Source organism: Carassius auratus, chromosome 5 (genome assembly GCF_003368295.1).
Source record: "Carassius auratus strain Wakin chromosome 5, ASM336829v1, whole genome shotgun sequence".
Lineage (NCBI taxonomy): Eukaryota > Metazoa > Chordata > Actinopteri > Cypriniformes > Cyprinidae > Carassius > Carassius auratus.
Window position 1 is genome coordinate 10,866,966 of NC_039247.1, and position 21,740 is coordinate 10,888,705.

The following is a 21,740-nucleotide window of genomic DNA, read 5'->3' on the forward strand; positions in this document are numbered from 1 at the left end:
TTTGCACGCTTCCTGTCCTACTGAAGCTGTGTTTTAAAATAAGAAACTGATACTGTATAACCCCTTAGATCCAGTACCATAACTCAAATAAAAGATAAAGCTTTTAACCCGTAGCTTGGCGAGCCTTACACTGCTCTTTTAGGATTAAAGCCAGAATGGTTCTTTATCAAGTTTATATCTGACATTTTAATTGCTCTGAACACAAAAGATGTGCCCTTAGCCTCAGTGTAATTAACACTACATATTTTTGGTCTTGGATGGTGTGATATCACAGTCATGAAATATAACACCCAATATTCAGTATTAGTGAGAGCGTGGAAGCAGCAGAGTGCTCATAACACAACTCCTGTTTGACTTATGTAGTCCAGTTTTAGTCACCGTCCGACTGGTGCTCAGGGACTCTTTTTCTCTCTTCCTCTCATTGTGTCTGTGTTCATCTACAGTCTGGAGGCATCCTTCAGCACTCACAGCCAGAAGCTCTTTGCTTAGATCTAACAGCAAACTCGAACAATGTTAAGTGTTGTGTGTAAATACACTAGTTTGTTTCATTCCCATTGTACCGCATAAAATATAGTATTAAAAGTACAGTTTTTTGTGTGTAAGGTAGTCTGCCACAGAAAATACCGTGCATAGATGCAGAATTAACAGCATCCTCAGAAAGAGAAGAAATGTATAATTATTTCAAATAAATGCTGTTTTTTTTTTTGTTTTTTTTTCAAGAAATCCTGGATTAAATCGATCACTGTTTTGATGAAAATGAGTAGGTCAACTAACTTAACTGTGATTACAAGAAATGTTGAACATCAAATCAGAATATTAGAATGGTTTCTGAAGGATCATGTGATACTGAAGACAGACTGGCTGCTGAAAATTCAACTTTGCATCACAGGAATAAATTGCATTTTAAAATATAATCAAATAGAAAACTAATTTAATCTTGTGTGTGTATATTTATGTTCGCTCTATTAGTAAAGTAAGCTCCATCTTTAGACTAAATTCTTTTAACGCTTCAGACATTTTTTACTCTTATTTCTTTGCTGTCCTCTTACATTTAGGCCATAACTTTATTAACAATACAGTATGACCCCGAGTGCCCTAATCTTTCTTTAAAATGGCTACTACGTAATGACTCAATAATGAATAAATAAATGATTTAAGGACACATTTTCATTGTATAGCACCTGAACATAGAAAATATGGATAATGGCTGAATTTGCTTCGCTTCAGTAAGTCTTTGTTTGTCCATGAAGCTCTGTCTGAATTAACAAATGCTTTCTCAATTGAGTGAAATCAATTGTCCTGAACAATGAACAAGTCATTATTAGTACCTCCTATTGTTACTGTGACATGGCTTTGACACTTTTTTTTCTGTTTTGAATTGTTAAATCAAAAACACACACATGTTTTGGTGAGACCCTGTAAGTGGAGCAAAATTGAGTGCAGATGAAGCACTCACATATGCCATTATGAATTCATCATCATCATTATTTCTTCAGTAATTTGTAATTTCTTTTTACTTTACAAATGGTACCTTTTGAACAGAATCTCTCTGCTCTCCCTGCCAATGCTTGCCATGAAATGCATGTTTGATTTGCATATGCTGGCTGAATTTGCATTGGAAATGACCTAGCACTGGTTGGCTTGTTATCTCCCATGCAGTGTCACTTGCTATAATTTTGATGAAGTCGCCTGCTTTATTCCACCAGAGCTTCAGCTTTGATTCAGCAAGTCTGCTATTCGCCACTGCTGTTTTCTTTATGGCCACCCTTGTGATAGACAAAGGGTGAGAGTGTGAAACATTCAGTGAGCGGTTCAAATGAGCAGAGTATTAAAACATGGAAATATAAGAGAAAAAATCTTCCTAGATATATACATGTCTAAAATAGAGAGCAGATGAGTAATTTGACCCCTTACTCTGCATTATGTTTATTGTGCATTTAAGTCTGTTAAATGTACTTTAAACATTGTATATTATATTATGGTACATTATGTACTTTTTTTCTTCATCTTCGGTATTTGTTTCATTTGCGGGTTTTTGTTCTTGGTGGTCAGAGAGTGTGAAAACTCTTGGAATGACTGTAGTGCATGAGCATGTCTGTACCTGTTTGAGCTTGTGCTTCAAACGTTGTGTCTGTGTGTGTGTGTGTATGTGTGTGTGTATGCTTGTGACGCTGAAAAAGCAACTAGGTAAACGTCACCACACTACAGAAGCTTCGGCCTGCAATGCAATTATGAGATGGTTAAACATTGACTAGCCTCATTTCAGACATTATTGTCACGAGTCCGAGTCAGAGCTACATGAGGAAGCATTTATTTTGTGTCGCCGGAAATCTTATATGCTTTAACATGTTTGGACATTTGCGCTGCCAAGCAGTCCTGAATTTTTTTTGTCAATTGAAAAACGGCTTCATGGAATAGACACATACTGGTGATACCAAACAAAAGAAGTCTTTGTGTGTCTCTGTGTGTGTTTACGTTGATTTTACTCTGACCGCCAACAGCTCAAGAGGTCTGTTTTCTCTGTTTCTCTTTGTTCTTTCATTCTCTTGTTCATTTAATGTGTGTAAATGTTCCTAATTCTGTATAGCAATAATCGTTTCAAGTTCAAAGAGCTCAGTGGAGTTCAAGCTCTTTGTCCCTATGTGATTTTTTTTTTTACTTTCGTGGTGATATATATCTAAATGGGCTCTTTTCTGTCTCTATCTCTCTCCTTCCTTTCATGGTGTCATTATCTTACCATGGTTATAGCCCTTATGCTTGAGAAATGTGGAAAATTGGTCTTTCTAGTATAGTATTCCCCGGGTGTACGTCACTGTCTGGAGGTTTGGGTTTTATATCCTGCTGTCAGCCATATGCAGGTGCTGATTCTGGGCAAATGAAGATACGAGGGTCATCGAGCCCCCTGATTCACTGCCCCTCTCTGTATGTAACATAAAAATTGCCTTTCTGCTAGATATATTTGAATCACAGCAGGTCTCTCTCTCTCTCTCTCACTCGCTCGCTCGCTAGCTTCTTGTATGGCTCAACATGGATTGTGCTTTAACTGTGCCTTTATTCTTTCCTTTGATGACTTTTGTATTGATGTCCATATGGGTTATTGTGAATTGATCCTTTGTAATTTTCAAAATATGATCAACGAAAATGCTGTTCTTTTAAACTTTCTATTTATCAAAAAATCCTGAGAAAAAATGCTCTAAAAGAGCAACCTCCAAATATCCCAAAAATTCAGTGAAGAAAATGCAAAAAAGTTTACAGATTGTGTCTGGGCCTGCCAATTAGTTCTGCCAAAAGAAAGCGGGAGAGAAAAACACATTTGGTTGAGGCTGCTGTGCTCATTAAAGGATTTTAAAAAGTGCCTCTTTTTTTTCCCCCACAGAAAATAATCACTTTATATGAGCTGTAGATGACAACTAATTTCCTTGATTTCTCAGTACTTTCCCAGCAGTCATATAATCATCATGTTGATTTTATGAGTTATTTAGTTGCAAGCAGTTTAATTGCAGTAGCGGGTTGCAAGGTATGTCTACTTTCAGTACCCCCCTTCACGCGTCATTTCTGTAAAACAGTCAAAAGCTCTTTAACATTTTTGTGCTCTTAAATGCACTAGAAATGGAAAATACACTATGCAGGTATCACACTATCTGTTGGCCAACTGGCAAATGTGAAATTTGTAGAATATTTTATATTGTTTTTTTCACTCTTTGATGTGACAAACATCAGTTATGTTTTCAAGCAAAAGAAAGATGTTTATCTGCAGTATGCGTCAGCCTCGAGAAGCAGGTTTTGAAGCAAATGTGCTTTTGACTGTAGTGGCAGTAGTTTTGGCAGTAGTTGGCAGTAGTGTGTGTGTGTGTGTGTGTGTGTGTGTGTGTGTGTGTGTGTGTGTGTGTGTGTGTGTGTGTGTGTGTTTGCGTGTGCATGGGGAAGTGTATTCACATTTCTTTAATTTAAGCTCAAGAAAACATCAGCCCTTTTCATAAGCCGGATTTGCCTGTTGTTTGATTACCTCATCTGCAAACAAATGCAAAAGAAAGAAAATCTTTTTGATAACACATTTACAAAATGATTGGAGGTTAAAAGTTCATCTGACAGCTGAATATAGCCTAATATAAACAAAGACCTAAATTCCCCATCTTGCTTTACTCAACATCCTTAAAAGATTCTGCCATCTGGTGGCCAAATGAAACACAGTCTGGGTCTTTAAATGCCTTTGCAGGATTGCACAAATGCAGAAGCCCTTTGTTATTTCAGTGAAAATATCCTCTACTGTGCTACTAAGATATTTTAGTAAGCTCTGTCTGGTTACTTATTCATCCTGTTTTGACCGAGTGAATCTAGTCTATAACCTTAAACTTTCTTTTTGTCTATATGTGTTTAGACTCAAGCGGCCAGCCTTTCTGTGTCAAGTGCAAGCCAGAGTACAGGGGTCCCAACTGTGAGCAGTGTAGTGATGGCTTCTACAATGCCGACAGCATCTGCCTTCCCTGTAACTGCAGTGGGAACGCAGACCCCCACAAATCTCCCCGGATCTGTCTCCCGGACACGGGCCACTGCCTGAGCTGCATCAACAACACTACAGGGCCACACTGTGAGCACTGTGCGGAGGGCTTTACAGGGGACGCACTCGCCAGGAACTGCACTCCTACAGGTGAGAGCCTGCAGTACGAAAACCTCTAGTGATTTTTGGCTGCAGTCGGGTAAATTTAGGGCTTTGCTGATACAATAATTTTATTGATATATTTATTTTTTGTTCACATTATTGCATCTGTATTTCACATTCTTTTTTTTATTATGCCCATTCATACCATTTTCAACAGTTCAGTTAGAGCTGTAACTCTGAAACCATCATTTGTCTTTGCAGTTAGAGCGGCATCGGTACTAAAGAAAAGTGAAGTGAATAGACCCTTTTCACATTTCTCAGCAGTGGAAGTCATCATAGTTGGGTTAACCTGAAGAGTAGTGAATGGGAGAATAGCACAAATATATGTTTTGCATTCCCATGTGCTCAAATAGCGAAAGAAAAACTCAGTGATAGTGTTTTCATGACTTTCAGTAAAAGGTAGAAAATTGAGAGAGATTGATAACGGCAGTCAGAAGAGAGAACGATTTCAAATTTACTGTCCTTCCCATAGACACTGTTTTAGAAACACCCTCCCAATAGCATTAACTGTATTTTTATTTTATTTGCAAAGGTGATGTAATGCGAAGAATAGTGTTATAAATGTACATGCATTTTTAAAAAATATAGAAAAATGAAAAACTTTCGAGGATTTACGATGCTGATCCCCAATAAACGCGTCATTGTGAACACAGTCTTGTGAAAAGGGTCCATCAGTTGAAAGAGGTTGAAACTGAGCCCACAGGTTAACTCTTTCTCGTGGACACCGAGCGGCAACCTCCCGCTCTCTCTCGTGAGGCCAATAAGGAAGTAACTAAAACTGCAATTCATCGACTGGCCGCTTGAGGCTGGCTGCAGAAGGGAGTCAGTCCCATAGACTGACAGTCCCATGTTAAAATGCCCAACTTTACAGCAGAAAAAAAACATGTTTACAGCCTGGTTCAAAAAATGATTTTGGTCTATATTGCTAATCTTGCCCTTCATGACAACTGTGAGGGGGGTGAATTTTTTTAAAACTCATCCGTTTAAATTATATTAAGACTTACAGTTCTGCATAATTAAGGGCGTGGCCACTTGAGTGACAGGTGGATTGCCGCCGCTGACAATGCCGTCGCATTAGGTGGGCGTGGCTTCAGCAATCAGCTCCCGCCTTTTTGCCCATTTTCGATTATCCGGGAGAGTGGCGCGGTGACGCGCTGCCAAGATGGCGACGGCACGCTCTGCACACTTTAGGCTTCAAAACCGCTAATGAGGAGTCTTAGGGTGACGTCACGGACACTACGTCCATATTTTTTACAGTCTATGGTGGATACCCTGAATCTCTTTCTCATGCATTTGATGTAGTTTCAGTTGTGATTTACTTATATTGCAACATATTAAATGCACCACGTTATCCAGAGTGTAGATTGTGTGAACAGGAAGGACCTGAACTTTTGATATTAATATACTTAAACAACTATTTTAAGAGGTATTTAAAAGTGCTTGCGTGTTTTTTGACTGTGGTTTTCAGAGAGGGGAAGAGAGGGTGTGTGTTAAAATGACTAAACCCAGATGTTCTGACTCACAACATCCGTCTATACACTGCTGATTATATCAGTGGCATACTGTAATGAGGACAGATCATACATTCTCACAGGCAGGCAACAAACAGTGAGCTTGGACCCCAAGGTGAATGTATGAAAGAGAGAGAAAGAAAAAAAAAAAGAGTGATTTATCACTCCATTTAGTCAGCCAAATCCACACTCTCTTTTCGACAAGCTTTCCACTCAACCAACAATAATAAATCTTTCTCGTTCTGCCTTTCTGAGCTCTGTTGCGACAGAACAACTATGTTGCCGCTCACTGATGACATCCCATTATAGAGGTACACTAATGGTGCTCCAAAAGGCAACACTGAGTTTCAATATTGACTTTCCAAAAATGGCTGAAATATCTCTTACAAAGTGTCTCCCATAATGACAGAGTTGCAATTGTGTTGTTAAAGTTAACATTAAAAAAAGTTTTTCAGTTTTTGGTAATTAAATACCAGCTGTAATAAAATTAAAATCTAAATATCATATGAAAAACTTATTTAAAAAATTAATTTGAATTGTTGCTTTTGCAAATAAACTGAAATAACCAAAAGTACTAAATGTACTAAAATGACCAAAATTTTAACTAAAAACAAATCTATATAGAAATTATTGAATATAACTCACATAAATTTCAAAAGCACATACAGTTATTAAAACATGAACTAAAATTGAAATATGAATAAATACTGTAATAGTATATAAATAATAAAAAATAAAGATAGCACTTCATGATGAACCTTCCATGTTTTCTGAGGTATGTTTTCAGTCTTTATGTACACTGTGTATGGTCTGACATTGGCTGTTGTACTGAACAGATGGAATGGCTCCTGCCTGTGAACCTTCTACCAGTGTGCAGCATCTGTTCTCTACAGCACACAGGATCAGGGCTCCTCGTGCCACTCTCACTTTTCATTCCCACTCCTTTACTCTCTTTTTTACTCTCTCTATTTTTTACAATGCTTTAAATATTTTTTCCCCCTGGGATTCTTTGATAAATAGAAAGTCCAAAAGAACAGCATTTATGTTAAATATAAATCTTTTGTAACATTATAAATATACTTATATTTCCAATCTTTTTTCCTATTTCCAATCAATTTAAATTGTGTGTGTGTGTGTGTAAAATAAATGTATTTAAATAAACATCATATTAAATTATATATACATATGTGTGAAACAAATGTATTTAATTAAACATCAAGTGGAATTTAGTCAGTTATGACTCACTTTTTTTGACAAACCTTAGGTTCATAAAATTTGCTTTGTTTCGAGATCATGATAACTTGCAGTTCAGTGATAAATGTCAGTTCGGTGAATGAGTCAGACGTTCCGACTGATTCAAAAACTAGAATTTAGTTTTTTTGCATGCAGTCTACAAACACATTTCATTTTCTTACTATGTCATGGTACACAGCCTTTTTCTCATTGCATTCAATAAACACTTTAAACTCACATCACATCACAACTCATATTCAGCAGCTGTACAGGAATATCGCTGAAAAATCACTGGAGTTTAATGCATAATTCAATTGGATATGTTGTATTTTATTAGACTTGTAAACTGTCCTTCTTTCACTCTAGTCGTCCACACTACTCCTTCAACCACTACCCACTGGTTTCACTACACCACCATGAACTCCAGCCCCAATGCTACAGCACAGTTCACCACCTTCTCCACAACTTTGCTGAGCAGCCTGGGCAGCTCCACCCTCAACAACACCGCCACCACCACTACAGTGACTCCGGTCCCGTGGAACCAGTTCAACATCATTATCCTGGCAGCCATCATCATAGTTGTCATTGCTCTCTTGGCAGTGGTAGGTGGCGTGTACACTTACAGAAAATATCAGAACCGCAAGCTGAATGCCCCATTCTGGACCATTGAGCTGAAGGAGGACAACATTAGCTTCACCAGCTATCATGACTGCATTCCGAACGCAGATGTATCAGGGCTTTTAGAAGATGAAGTTAGTGACATGGAAAATGGACAACTTGCTTTAACCGGTCCTGGTAGTTTGTATAAGGTGTAACTGATGTTCCGTCACAGAAACTGGGCTGCTACATCGACACTGGGCAGATTGTGGACCTGTGGATATATTGAGCCCATTTTATGCTAATGAACAAAGGAATATTGACATGGCTCATTGGACATAATGCAAACACTTGCACAAGCACTCCAGAGCAAGAAGACAAATTAATGAATGAGGAACATGAGCAGTGCATCGAACTGAAAAGCCAAGTTAAACATCCTGCCTTGTTGAAGGCCTTGGCCAACTCACAGCTGAAACATGTCTTGCTTTGAAGGAGGAGAAGAGATGCAGAGACTAATCACTAATGTGGGACAGACAATGAAGCATGTCTGATTGAGTGTTAATACAGTGACTGATGTGTCATCACACACGGATAGATCAGTCAAATGCATCTAACATTATTTGTATAATTGCCATTACACACTTTTCTTTTGTTAATGCTGTTTTAAATGGACAGAGAGGACATCATTTTTTTTATCAAACTCAGGATGAATATAATTTTGTTGTTTTCTTTGTATGTTCACACCGTTTTAGTGTCGCTTCTTACATGCTATTACATGTGCAGGACTTTAGAGGGCACCGTAACACTGACCTGGCATACAGAGCAGGCCTGTGTATCATGCAGTGGAAATATCTAATACTCAATGGCAGATGCTGAATGACTTCTGTATTAAATTGCATTTATTTTTGGCAGACACTTTCTTGCCAAATCAAATTGCAAGAAGGAATGATTTGTTTTTATCGGGCCAAAGAGGATCTGTGTGTCAGTCTCAGATGGACAGAGCCTAATTCTTGTCACAATTTTACAACGGTAAAGTGGATTTTCAAGACCATTTCATGGTGTATGGAATTATACTCATTTTATTTATTTTTTTAGAAATGTTCTCCTCAATTCGCTTTACCTTCGTGACTTATCACCGGCCATCGGTTCAATGGTACTTGGACTTGGACTTGACTTGTCTGACTGGGAGAATTTAAGTTTTGGTTAATTTATTTTAATGAACCTCTCTCGCTGATGGCTTTAGGGTCAGTTTAGGGGAACAAATATGATCAGATGAGCAATAATGCCTGTTGGAACTAACAGCCATATTGGACAGTAATTAATCACTGCCATTTGTGTAGCACAGGCTAAAACAAGTTGAGCAAATGGTTAGGTGATGAATAAGTGCACATGTCTGAGTGCATGGGTGCTGAGTGTGGTAATCTAATATATTGTCCTTACTGGAGTTGGGTAAAAGAGAATAAAATGCAATGTTAGTCAGTAAAACACATTTAATAGGGTGTGTATGAATGAGTCTTTTTTTATAGACTATGGCATGAACTTGACAACAAGAGCAATAGTTCATCTGTGATTGTATCTCCTGGGAAATCTACTTTTAGCTCCCTCCCCACTTCCTCCATCCTGAAGCTGTCTTTATCTGAGGTGTGTTGGTACAAAACAATGTAAATATTAGATGTACAGAATGGTTGTGATGAGGAGGCTGCTGTTGTATTGGTACATATGGGGATGAGTCTTGTTTCTGGGACCAGCATATACTGGTGAGGCTTACGTCGTAATGGTGTCTTAATCTCACATTTTATGCATCGTGCAGTATGCATTGTGCACCATATTCACAACTAACTCTGTAAGATTTCAATAAAAGTCACTTTTCCTATAATATGTGATTTCATTATTATTATTATTATTATATCATTGTATTTCATGCATCCGTTTCCTGACCGTCTGGTTATACTGCACACAAAACTAGAAAGCACGAATGAAAATAATGAAAAAGTATTAAGTTGTATTTGAGGCACTGTAAATATATTTTATGTTGGATGCCCACATGTTTAATATCTATTTGTTACTAGGTAAATTGTGGACACAGTTACCAATTTCATTTGTAAAGTACTGTTTTATTTTGAAATGAATAGTTAGAGCTATAGGGTCAGACACACTTCAGATTCGGGCCAGAGGGCGTGATGTTTTTATTATTTGATTTAAAAATAGTTATAATTCATGGAGCTATTGTTTAATAATTCCGAGAATTAGGTGTACATTTTGGACATCTTCATTATTCACCATAACCTAAAGTCTAATTGTCCAAACTCTTTTTGGACAGATTGACTGAACTCCTAGTCTATTCCTAGACATCCCTTCAACTAAAAATACATTTGTATAATTATATTGGGTAATTCAGCTGTATCTATTTGACTAAACATATGTTTATTGTTCATTAGCATATTATTCTGTTGTCCAAATGCATGAGCATAAGTATTTATATCAATTAAGCCATTAGCCATTAAGTTGATACAACTTAAATAAAATAAATAATAAAATGATACCAGATTAATTTCACACATTCTGCAAAACTAACATGACATACATCCCAAAGTCATCTCTAACTATGTTACAATTTAGCATAAACTCTATTCTTATGTACGTCAGTATGTTTACTTCAGTTTTCAGTGTTCCTTTAGTGACACTGCAAATATCAAACTAAGGTTAAAACATGACTCCGTATTTTTATATACATGTACAGTCAACTATATCGCTCAGATCGGTTTCTTTTTTTCTGTTCATTTTAATCATCACTTTCATCTACAGACCATGTGGTTCTGCTGGCATCATCTGTGTAAGAATTGTGATGGTTGGATAAATCATGTAAGTGCCTGACTTCAAATGTTTAGCTTTTTTATAACGTTTTAAACATGTTGCAACTCATCATTTCAAATATTTCTAGCCCTCCTCCCTTACATATAGCACATGAAGCTGCTTGTGGCAATTATTGTGTGTTTGAGTAATATGCTGATGTGTGAAATACTTTCCATGGCTGAACCATATGAACTGTTATTGTAGAAATCTGCCCATTCCTATTGAGCAAAAGATGGTTAGTAATAAGTGGCACAGAGGGATTTTTGAATGTAGAAGCCTACCCACAAGTCCTAGATTTCCTAACATTCATTGAGTCATACCAAAAATCTTTTATCGTTCTTATGTACAGAGTGAATATTTGTTCACAAACACTGGATGACACATTTTCCATATCGAAACTTTTCTTCTGGCTGCTGTTGATTTTGAGAACTGAGGCGAACAATTTACTTTGCTTGATCCTTAAAAACAATCCAGTGGAGAATAGCTACAAAAGCCCCCCACCCACTTAAATGTTCTCATCTTTAATTTGTACCCTTCTTAAAGGTCGAGGTAGATAGCTGGGGACTATTCCTGCAAGCGCCCACACCTTCTGGGTATCCATTAAGGGGTCATACAAGTCACTTTAAGTCATACTAAGCACCTACTTTCATTTAATTAATTTTTACTTTCATTCAGAAATGCCAAAAAGCATCCCCCTGAAATAATTGAAGATCTATAAATAAGAAAAAAGTAAATCAGCTTAATTGTCTTTCCCTTTTTATACTTTGTTGGCTTATTTATCTACTCTTGCCATGAATAATAAAAAAAAAAAAAAAAATAGAACCAAGAAATATTATAACCATTCACATAAAACCTGGTCAAGACCAGGCAAAGGCCTCTGAGAGCTCGGCAGTGGGCGGGACTAATGTGCAAAATTGTAATCTCATTGGCTAGTCCTCACTGTTCAGTGTCCACGTTTTGATTACAGCAAAACACTACCTGATATAGGACGAGAGCAAAAAGATTAAGCTTTGACTATTATAAATTAATGTTGTTAAATACTAACAGATAAAGCATTTTAAATGTAAGTAGCTTTTAGCACATTCTTAAACCCTGACCTCATAATTGTTATAAATTTTTCAAAGAAACCATGTTTAATGGAGAATTTACTTTTGAAACCTTAAAAGAGGTGTTATTGTACAAATTACTCCACCCCTGCATTTGTCACCTGCTGCCTCATCTAAAAAGGACATGAAGTGTCATACAGAAATATGATGATTATGTTGATTTTGTTTGTGATATTGTAAACACAATGCAGACTTGCTGTGGGAGTTATTCAAAACACGACTGATTTTCACTTATCTCACGTCCCATTTAACACTGCATTTTTCCATTTTGCTAATGGAGAACATTTCAAGTGGAAACTAACTGTTGTAGTAGTGATAGTCTTTCATATGTCTTGCCTACCTGGAAATACTGTTGCTATGACACAGAGATGTTGAGGTTCTTGTTAAAATCATCCCTCAATCCCACAAACCCTGCAGTGACATTGGAAATAAAATGTTTATGAGAATTATTTGAATATCTTACTCAGATCCAGAGTAATGCAAAGCTAGACAACACAGCATCCTTGCTCTAATTCTGAGCTTTATTAGTCCTAGTTAATAAATAAGGATCATCATCCTCAGATTGTTCTTTAAAATCAAATAAGTCAGTTGCTTCGCAGTTTTCAGTGATGTGATTCACTGCATATCAAAAATCCAGAGACATTTAAATTAATCTGAGCACATGATGCCGGAAATCAACAGCACTTTAGCCAATCGAGTGCTGACAAGTGGAATCTGATGTCATTGTGGCATCACTGAGCCATGTAGGCCTTCGAAATGGAAGACATTTGCGGGCATTTTCTTTTACTTACTTTGATATCATCTGGGAAACTTGTGAGTTCTGTAAATAGAGTAACCGATAAAAATGAGTCATATAAATATATATATGTATATATAACTGGAAAAACACAATCTGTGTCTGAATCAACAGTGAGATGCTCACAAACAGACTGAATGTCCCTAAAGCGCCCAGCAAACTCTAAACATGCACAGTGCGTGAAGATTTTTGCTGATGCTTCTGCTAACACCCACACCCAATGGGAGCACACGTATATACATGTGGTGACCTTGTTTGCATGATTGATTACAGATATTTCTTATGACTTCCAGTCAACATTGCGGGAAAATACCAGATGGGTGGTCTCTAAAGAACTTGTGATCTATATGTGATCTTAAAGGCATAGTTCACCTAAAATATCAAATCCTGTCCCCATTTATGTTGTTTCAAACCCGTGTCACACTTCATTCTGCAGAATACAAAAGGAGTAATTCTGAGGAATGTCTTGGTCAGTGTTTTTTGTCCAATGACAGTAGTAATGAAAAAGGATGCAAAATCACTTTTTAGTTATTCTAAAGGCATGTGATGGCTTTTGTGTGGAGAACAGTTCAAATGATTAGTTATTGACTAAAAATAGGGACTTTAAACAGTAGCTGATAGAATGGCAACATCATTCTGCAAAATGTTCTATTAAATATAGTTATATAGTTCACTTGCAGAATAAAAATTCTGTGATCACTTACTTGTCCTCCACTTATTCAAAACCCGTATGAGCTTCTTTCTTATATAGATATTTTGAAAAACAGTTGATTGGCCTCATTGGCTACCACAGTAGGAAAAAAATACAAATGAATTCAATGTTGCCCATCAACTGTTCAGATACAAAAAAAATTAAAATATCAAAATATCTTCTTTTGTGTTCAAGAGAAGAAATAAACTCATAAATGTTTTGGAACAAGTGGAGGGCAAGTAAATTATGACAAACTTAATTCTGGAAGTGAACTACTTAATTTCAAGTTACCATTACAATAGCAGCCGTTGCATAATCTCTGATTATTTACCTTTATTTGTATAGCGCTTTATAATGTACAATGTGTCAAAGCAGATTTACAGTGTCAAAAAGGAAAATAGTTTGTCATTAATACATGAAGACGATAACAAAGAGTCATTTTTTCCAGCTAGAGTCAGTTCATATATTAAATAATTCAATGATTCATTGAGTTTAAATTCATGAATTAATCATGAATGAATCATTTAGGACAGTTTGTTTAAAAAAATATTCAAATAAATTATTATTTCAAAAACCAGCTACATCTTCAACAATCTTCACACACAAGTGCTACCAGATGGCTGTTCTGGAGGATGTGACATTTATTGCAAAAAAAATACTTTGTTACTTTTACATTGATTATTACAGCCTTTTGAGAATTAATTTATTTATTCACCCTCAAAGGGATAATTTCTCCTTTTGATATTTATATAGGTTTGTAATGATCAAGATTCTGAGGGTGGGGGGTGTTGTTGCCCAGCTCCTGGGTCATATGTAACAACCCAATGTTTGGCTAGTTTAAGTGTTACTCCTGGGTCCTGGGTCAGATGTAACCCAGCGGTTAAGTTATTCATTCTCAGGGATTTTGCGTCCTCTTTATGAGAGAGCAGTTCTAAACGCCATTGAATTTATGCATTTTTCGGTAGAATACAGGTTTGTTTTTTATTTTATCTATAAAATCGTTACTGTGCTGTATATCGTTCCATTTGATGCAAAGCATCATACAGGCGCGCGGTATGAATCATCTAAACGCGAGGCGCGTCTTTTCGCTTGATGGAATAGTCTGATGCTTTGCATAAAACAAATAGATTTCATTCATAAAGATGCAGAATGCCTACTTTAGATCGTAAAATATGTCCTCAGAGCTGTTTTTATTGTTTGTTATGGGCAGGTTATAGAGGCACTCACAGCATGTTTCAGCTATGAGTGAAACGCATTGTGGCAGTCCTTTAGTAAAACAAAAAGTATGAATCAACCCATTATGCTGGATTAAATAAACAACCCAATTTGCTGGGTAAAATGAGCCCAACATTTACCCAGTCCTTGGGTTAAAAACAAGCCAAACTGGGTTGTTTTTAAGCCAGAGTGTGGGTGAACTGTGCATTTAAAGAGTTATTTCTCACTGTCACTTGTCATGACCTTTTACGATTAAAGATTTGAATTTCTGTGTTTTACAAAAATGATACCATTTCAGAACTGACATAAGGGAAAGTTTCAGTGTCCTCCATCCACCAACTATGTCACTTCATTTAGGCAGATTCAGGTTTTATTGACTCTCCAGATCGGTGATCTGATAAAAGAGTGAAATTACAAACAGTGCTAATAACTCAAATGAAACAACGATGCTGGCTTAGATTGCAACAAGAAATCAGTGAAATGCATGAAAGCATGCTTTACATAGTGAAAGCTATGAGTTTTCTGTTACCATAATCGCATCCACCCTCATCTCACCCACAGGTGAAGCGGAGTAAAAGCGCACTGTTGAGCGCGTGGGAGAGACTCCTATCTCATTACATTCGACAACTTCATCCGGTACAAGAGTCATTTCTTGTTTGAGACTGTAGTTATTTCAACTTGTTGAGGAGCAGGCATGGATACAGCGCGGTCTGCTAGGACGCATATCATCTGGACATCGATAGCTTTGATCTTTATTTTAATCGCATCGTGCTTGGCATATGTCTTCGTGTCAAAGGTAAATATAATTGGATCTACAGCCTTAGAATTTTTTGATTCTTTATCTTGCTAGTTATTATTTTGCAGAATAAAATTACCCCGTGTTCAGGATTCTGTGGGACACTTTGAAGAATAACTCAGAGATTGATTTCGTTGAATGAATGTCTAGTAAAATAGTTCTCCATTCAAGCAAGCATGCAGTTTTAATATTTTTATGAAGAGAGAGGGGGAAAAGGTCCGATCCTCAGTTTACATAAATTACACACTTCCTTGTTTTCCATCTTGGAGCTTTCTCCAGCATTTTATAGCTAATTCATGGATCAAGTTGCAGAGGGCGTGTATGTAAACAGCGAATGGATGGATTTATGCGTCTTTACGTAGGCTCTGCTTCTGTGCGAGCTAGGCTAGCTACTCTAGAAATAATCTTTGCATGACAGTGACATGTCTTTCTGTAACTTCAACAGGTGCCCAAATGCCAAATAACAAACATCGTGAATGGTAAGTTATACCTAAATACTTCCTCATGATTGCAGTACTTATTGTGTATTCTGTCTGCTAACGTACTATTGGCGGAGTTTCTTTGTCTTTTTTTTACTAATTTGTATTGCTGCTTAAGCTTTTTTTTTTTGAGAGGGAGAGAGAGAGAGAGAGAGAAAAGCTCCGCGTTCTAAGTGTATCTTTTAGCCTGTATATAGTGTGCATCATTAGTAAGGTTGGCTATATATAGAGTTTGTTTCATTTATGTCACTATATTAGTCCTTTAAATCGCGTTAAGCGTATTAGAAGGTTCCTGTGGAGGGCGCGATCTGTTGAGGGTGCAAGTGGTAACAGTCATTTGGCGCGAAACGAATGATCTAAACTTAAGAACACTTTAGAATTTTGTTAATAATTTTATTTAAAAAGAGAGCTACAAAATGATACTTGAAGAATGCTGTTCCTATGGTAACCTCCTCCGCGAATGCGACTCCTGTTCGCGAGCCTCTTTTCGTAGTTAAAACTACGCTCTGATTGACTTTTCATTTGAATTGTGTCGTTACTAAATAAAGCCTTCGAAACACCTGTTAGAACATTATATAACGTGTAGGCTATATATTAAGACTCTGTCCCTTTGGTTTGACGCCAATAATCACCCACAAGCACTTAAACCAGTGGTCCCCAAACTTTTTCTACTCGCGGCCCACACAACCAAACACATATGTTTGCGCGGCCCACTGCAAAAATTAACTGACCCCGCTATTGTCGAGTTAATAACTTATTACTCAGAAGCTAGATTGTTAACTGTCTTTATTGAATGAACTGGCAGTGAACAGAAAATAAGTCAGGCTGGCACCGCTTGGCACAAATGCTGTTGTTCTGTAGCATACGCAGCAAAAATATCTAAGATAAATTGGCGGTTTATTCTTAAACCAATCAGCGAGCTCGAATAGTGGAACCATAGTAACAGTTTAATTTGTTTTTTGTTTTTTAATTATTTATATGAAGTTATGTAATTATGTTATGACCTAGACATTTTTACATATATGAACAATATTATTATTTGGCGGCCCACCTGCAATACCATCGCGGCCCACAGGTTGAAAACCACTGACTTAAACAATTAGTTTTTAATTTAAGTAATTTAAAAATAACTGATCATGATTTATTGTGTGTTTTGTAGTCAATTAAAAAAGGCTAGCCTACTGTAGATGGTAATAAGGTTCTGATGGCTCTTAGTATTTGAAGAATCTTCATTCTAATTGACTGCAGTTTAACTGTAGTAAAATAACTGTGGTTACTGTACAGGTAACACACTATAATGTAACATTCCGTATAACCCAGACAATTTTTGTTGTGCGTGTTTGTGGGAGTCTGCTGTGAGAATGTTTTGGGTGAGTCTCGCTGTGTTTTTGTGTAGCCCAAATGCATGTTTGTGGTCTGCTTCATCGCATTTTCCTGTACAGCTGTGTATTGCAAATTTAGTCATACAGCAGTTTTTGTTGTTGTCATTTTTAATCAACATTTGTTCAGTGGGGCAAAACTTGGGAGATGTTTACAGATGTTTTTCTTTCCTTTTTTCTATCCGACAGTCGCTGAATTTACAGCAAGTATGTTCAGACATGAGGTCTCTCATGAACACTGGCTTCTGAAAGGTGATTAGCCACAATTTTTTTTTTTTTTTTGTCAAATTTGTTACATTTAAAACCATATTAAATTACATAACTTAATATAAACCTCTGGGATTCTATAATGAGAATTCTTGCTACATGTTTATCTTCTTCAAGCTCAGAACTACAGTGCGGCAGATCATCGTTTGATCTGGGAGGATGAGTGGCTGGGATACAGGAACGAGAGTGAGAGTATTCTGGACCAGACTAACATGTGGATGGTCATTCGAGAGAAAGGTGTCTACCTGGTCTATATACAAGCTAACTTCATTCTAAACCCACGGAAGAATAATGGTTCTACTGTAGAACTGAAAATTTTAGTGGATTTCAGTTATGGTGGGCAGAAGGAGATTTTTTCAGCCGCACATGACACTCAGGTGGTGAGTGTCAACTCGTCTCCAGATGCGAAGCTCAACACTTTCCTTCTGATGAAAATGCAGTCAACAAGCCAGTTATCAGTGAGAGTATTTCCAAGTCACTTGGTGAACTACCAACCCAGACCCTTCTCCACCTTTATCACTATCATAAAACTGGCAGACAACTGGTAGACTGTCGCATATGTTGCAGAAGTGATTGGCTTTCCCGGTGAAAACCATATCCATGTCCAATTTTTACAATGACGGTTGTTCTTATCTTCTTGTTAGCTTTATATGTGACATTCTGAGTGGACGCGGTCTCAAGATCAGCTGCTAGAACACCTGAGATTTTCCAGCTATTGTACTAGGAAATGCTCGCTGACATTAACAAGGATTGCGTGGGGGGTTGTGATACTTTCTTGGTGTTTTTTCTTCTTCCTTTCGAAATATGAAGATCACATCTCATGATCTTCTCAGAAGCATGACACATTTTCCTCTCAACAGATATATGAGTTAGGTTTGTTTTGTTTCAGTTTTTTTATGAGTCAAGATCAAAAAGGGCATGATATACTGTTTATGAGCACCGACTTTGAAGATTCTCATGTATTACTTACATAAAAGATGTCATAACTGCCTGCAAACATTTGTTTTACAAAACAGTAGTAAGCTAATTCTCTTTAGTGAAGTGCATCTTCCTGTATATATTTAATCACGCAGTATTTTAATCATCGACAGTTGAATGTAAACACTTCTTAATACCCTATCTTTGTCCAGCATCAGTGTTTGATATGAATGCTCATTGTGTCAAAACAAAAGCTAATGATATGGAGCAATATTTTGTGTAAATATGTGCTTCCTTTTTTAAGACAAGAAATCTGCATTTTTATTTGTCAAAGTTCTTGAAATGTGGTGCCAATTTTTATCTGTGAGCAGATTCATCCAGCCACAGAAGCTGGAAAGATTATTTTTTCATGAATGTCATGGAAGTGTTTTCTGGTGGTGGTGGTGGTGATGTTTTTTTGTTCTTTTTCCTCACATAAAAAAATACCACTAGTTACACTAATGCAATCAGTCAAGCAAGCCATAGGAATCTGAACAACATCAGCTGTTTTAATGAGACAACGGAGTGCTTTTCTTTTCCAGCGAGTGGGAAAGTTTCTTTTCCAAAACCCAGTATTTTTTTCTGTCAGGAAAATACCTTTTCTGATGATTCATACTTTTTTTGTATTCAGATGACCCAAACCAGCTGGCCAAATCTAAAGAAGATATTTAAAACAAGAGAGTAAATGTACTGCTTTTTTCTTTCTTTCTTTTTGTATGAAATTTTTGTTCTTTCACAGCTAAGCCCTTATACATATTATATCTAAAAAGGTAATTGTTAATGCTGAGTGATTTTAATTTACTACTTTTTTTTTTTTTACTGTTCTCAAATATGCAAAAATATATTTATGTCATTTTAATATTTTTATTTAAACTAATAATTATAAATAAAGCAATCTGTTTTCCCTTTGCATGCCTCATTTTCAGTAAGTTAATTTCTTTATATTAACCAAACATCACACTTCAGTAGAAAGTTGTTTGTGATAAATGTTTAATAAATGGATGGTTACAAAAATGTCCCAACCAGACAATGTAATATCACAAACAAAATGATTTATGTTAATGTTATCTGGTCTTTAAGCTTTATATATAAACATACCTTTAATAAAAATGTATAGACTATTTATTGAGAGAGAGAGAGAGAAAATGGTTGATGTCTGTCAAACTGTTAGTGTTGTGTTCCTTGCAGAACCAGAACAGCATAACCATAAACCAACATTACATTGTAGGAGATTTTTTTGTGTGACAACCTAATGAAAATGTACAAAATATCTAATGGCTGTAATTAGTTTATTTTTATTTGTTTACAGCCATCAACTGACATTCCTAGAATGTCCTGGGAACCAGAAACGTTTAGTTGGGTGATTCTCATTGTAACTTGTATGCTGAACGAGGAGGCGTATTATACTTTAGGTCCTGAAGTAAAGCGTCTGAGAAGGGCTGATTTAGTTGACGTAGGTCTAGATGTAGCGGTACGTACTGCCCCCTTGTGGCAGAGATTTAAATCTGACGGAAAACGGTGAGTCAAGTCGGAAGTTACAGGGTTTCAGTTGAGTCATGTTGTGAATTTAATCTTCAAAGTGTTGCTAAAGAGGAAATTGTGAATGAAAAAATCACGTTTTTGTAACTGCCCTGACTGAGTAAATAAATAAACTTACCTTGCACAAAGGCACTCAGTTTCGTTTACAAAAGCATGGAGACAAGGACCATAAGAATAAAGACAATCGCTTTATTAAAGAATACAAAAATCTAAACAAACATTACCAGGTGTGGCACACACTAGTTACTGATCATGTCACTTTGTAGGGAAAAACTCTGAAGAGAGTTAGCATTTTAATGCGTCAATGAGCACGTCTACATGCTGATAACTCACAAATATCAGCCTATTAAAATAACCAGTTTTCCTCATTTACATGCACATCAGTAACCTGACAACGCACCTGACTTCATTCATAAAACAGGTTATTTTCCTGTAGTGACTTCAAAATATAATAATTTGCTTATCTGACTCGGAGTATTCCATACATTTGTCAGTTGTGATGTTAAATTAAGCTTGCACCATGTCAACTTGTAACATTTCGGGAAACTAACGGCTTATCAGGGTCAACTAAACGCTGTATTTTCAAAAGTATGTGAAATATTTAAAGTTTGCAGCATAGAACCTTGAAAGAGTTTTACACACTCTGTTATTGTGGCAACATTTCCACACCTCGAAACGTGCCGGTGAACGAAACGAACTGTGATTGGTTGTTTGACATGTCGGTCAAACGGTCTTATGGGCGGGCCTTGGCCAATGAAAGCTGCCACGAATTCCAGACCATCATTCTGAAATTCTTTAGTGCTAAATGGTTGAAAAGGGTTAAATGTATGTAATTTGGTGTAATTTTTGATACACATTTGTAACTTGAAGCACATATCAAGAGCATTTCAAAATCAGCTTTTTTCCATCTAAGAAATATTGCCAGGATTAGGCCTTTTCTTTCATTACCTGATGCAGAAAGGCTTGTCCATGCACTCGTTACCTCTAGGGATGATTATTGCAATATCCCTTTATCTTGGCCTACCTGCAAAGTCTATTAAGCAACTGCAACTCAGCTGCCCGTGTTCTTACACATACTCCTTCTGCAGGGGCATTGCACAAGATCCCGGGCCCTATGCATATGCAGTCCTGATGGGCCCCCATATAAAAAAAATTAAATATATTCCAGACTTTTCAAGGGCCCTCTCTTCCTCTGGGGCCCTGGTAATCAGTACTGGTTTTACCCCCAGTCCGACGTCCCTGCTCATAAGCATATCTCTGGGGTTCTTAGGAACCTGCATTGGCTTCCAGTCCATGCCCATGTTGAATTTAAAACTCTTATTTTAGCATATAAAGCTGTACATGGAACTGCACCATCATATGTGATTTAATTACGCTATATATGCCCTCTCGATCTCTCCGCTCCGCCAATCTTTCCTCCTTAAACAGCCTTCTTTCATCTAAAAATGATGGGTGAAAGAGCCTTCTCTGTGGCAGCCCCCAGGTTGTGGAATTCACTTCCCTTAACTGTTAGGAATGCCCCAACATTTACAAGTTTTAAGAAACAGTTAAAATCCCATCCTTTTAAGTTGGTGTTTTAGTCTTGATTGGTGACAATGGATGCACATTGTATTCTACCTCTTGTTGCATTCTTAATTTTGTTTTATTAATCTTTTTTTTCT

General features: G+C 36.8%; 2 protein-coding genes across 2 annotated transcripts in view; both read left to right on the forward strand.

Moving 5' to 3' along the window:
* Positions 1-9,877, forward strand: part of LOC113074909 (multiple epidermal growth factor-like domains protein 9) — a 210,932-nt gene extending 201,055 nt beyond the window's left edge. The window contains exons 5-6 of the mRNA XM_026247637.1: positions 4,379-4,648; positions 7,771-9,877. Coding sequence (XP_026103422.1) covers positions 4,379-4,648; positions 7,771-8,219 — 719 coding nt within the window. The 3' untranslated portion in view covers positions 8,220-9,877. The remainder of the gene's footprint in view (positions 1-4,378; positions 4,649-7,770) is intronic.
* Positions 9,878-15,213: 5,336 nt separating this feature from the next.
* On the forward strand, positions 15,214-19,599 carry LOC113074943 (uncharacterized). Its single transcript, XM_026247648.1, has 4 exons — positions 15,214-15,458; positions 15,904-15,937; positions 17,506-17,568; positions 17,701-19,599. Exons 1-4 carry the CDS (start codon positions 15,357-15,359, stop codon positions 18,129-18,131), a joined length of 630 nt encoding a protein of 209 aa, XP_026103433.1. The 5' UTR covers positions 15,214-15,356; the 3' UTR covers positions 18,132-19,599.
* The last annotated feature ends 2,141 nt before the right edge of the window (positions 19,600-21,740 follow it).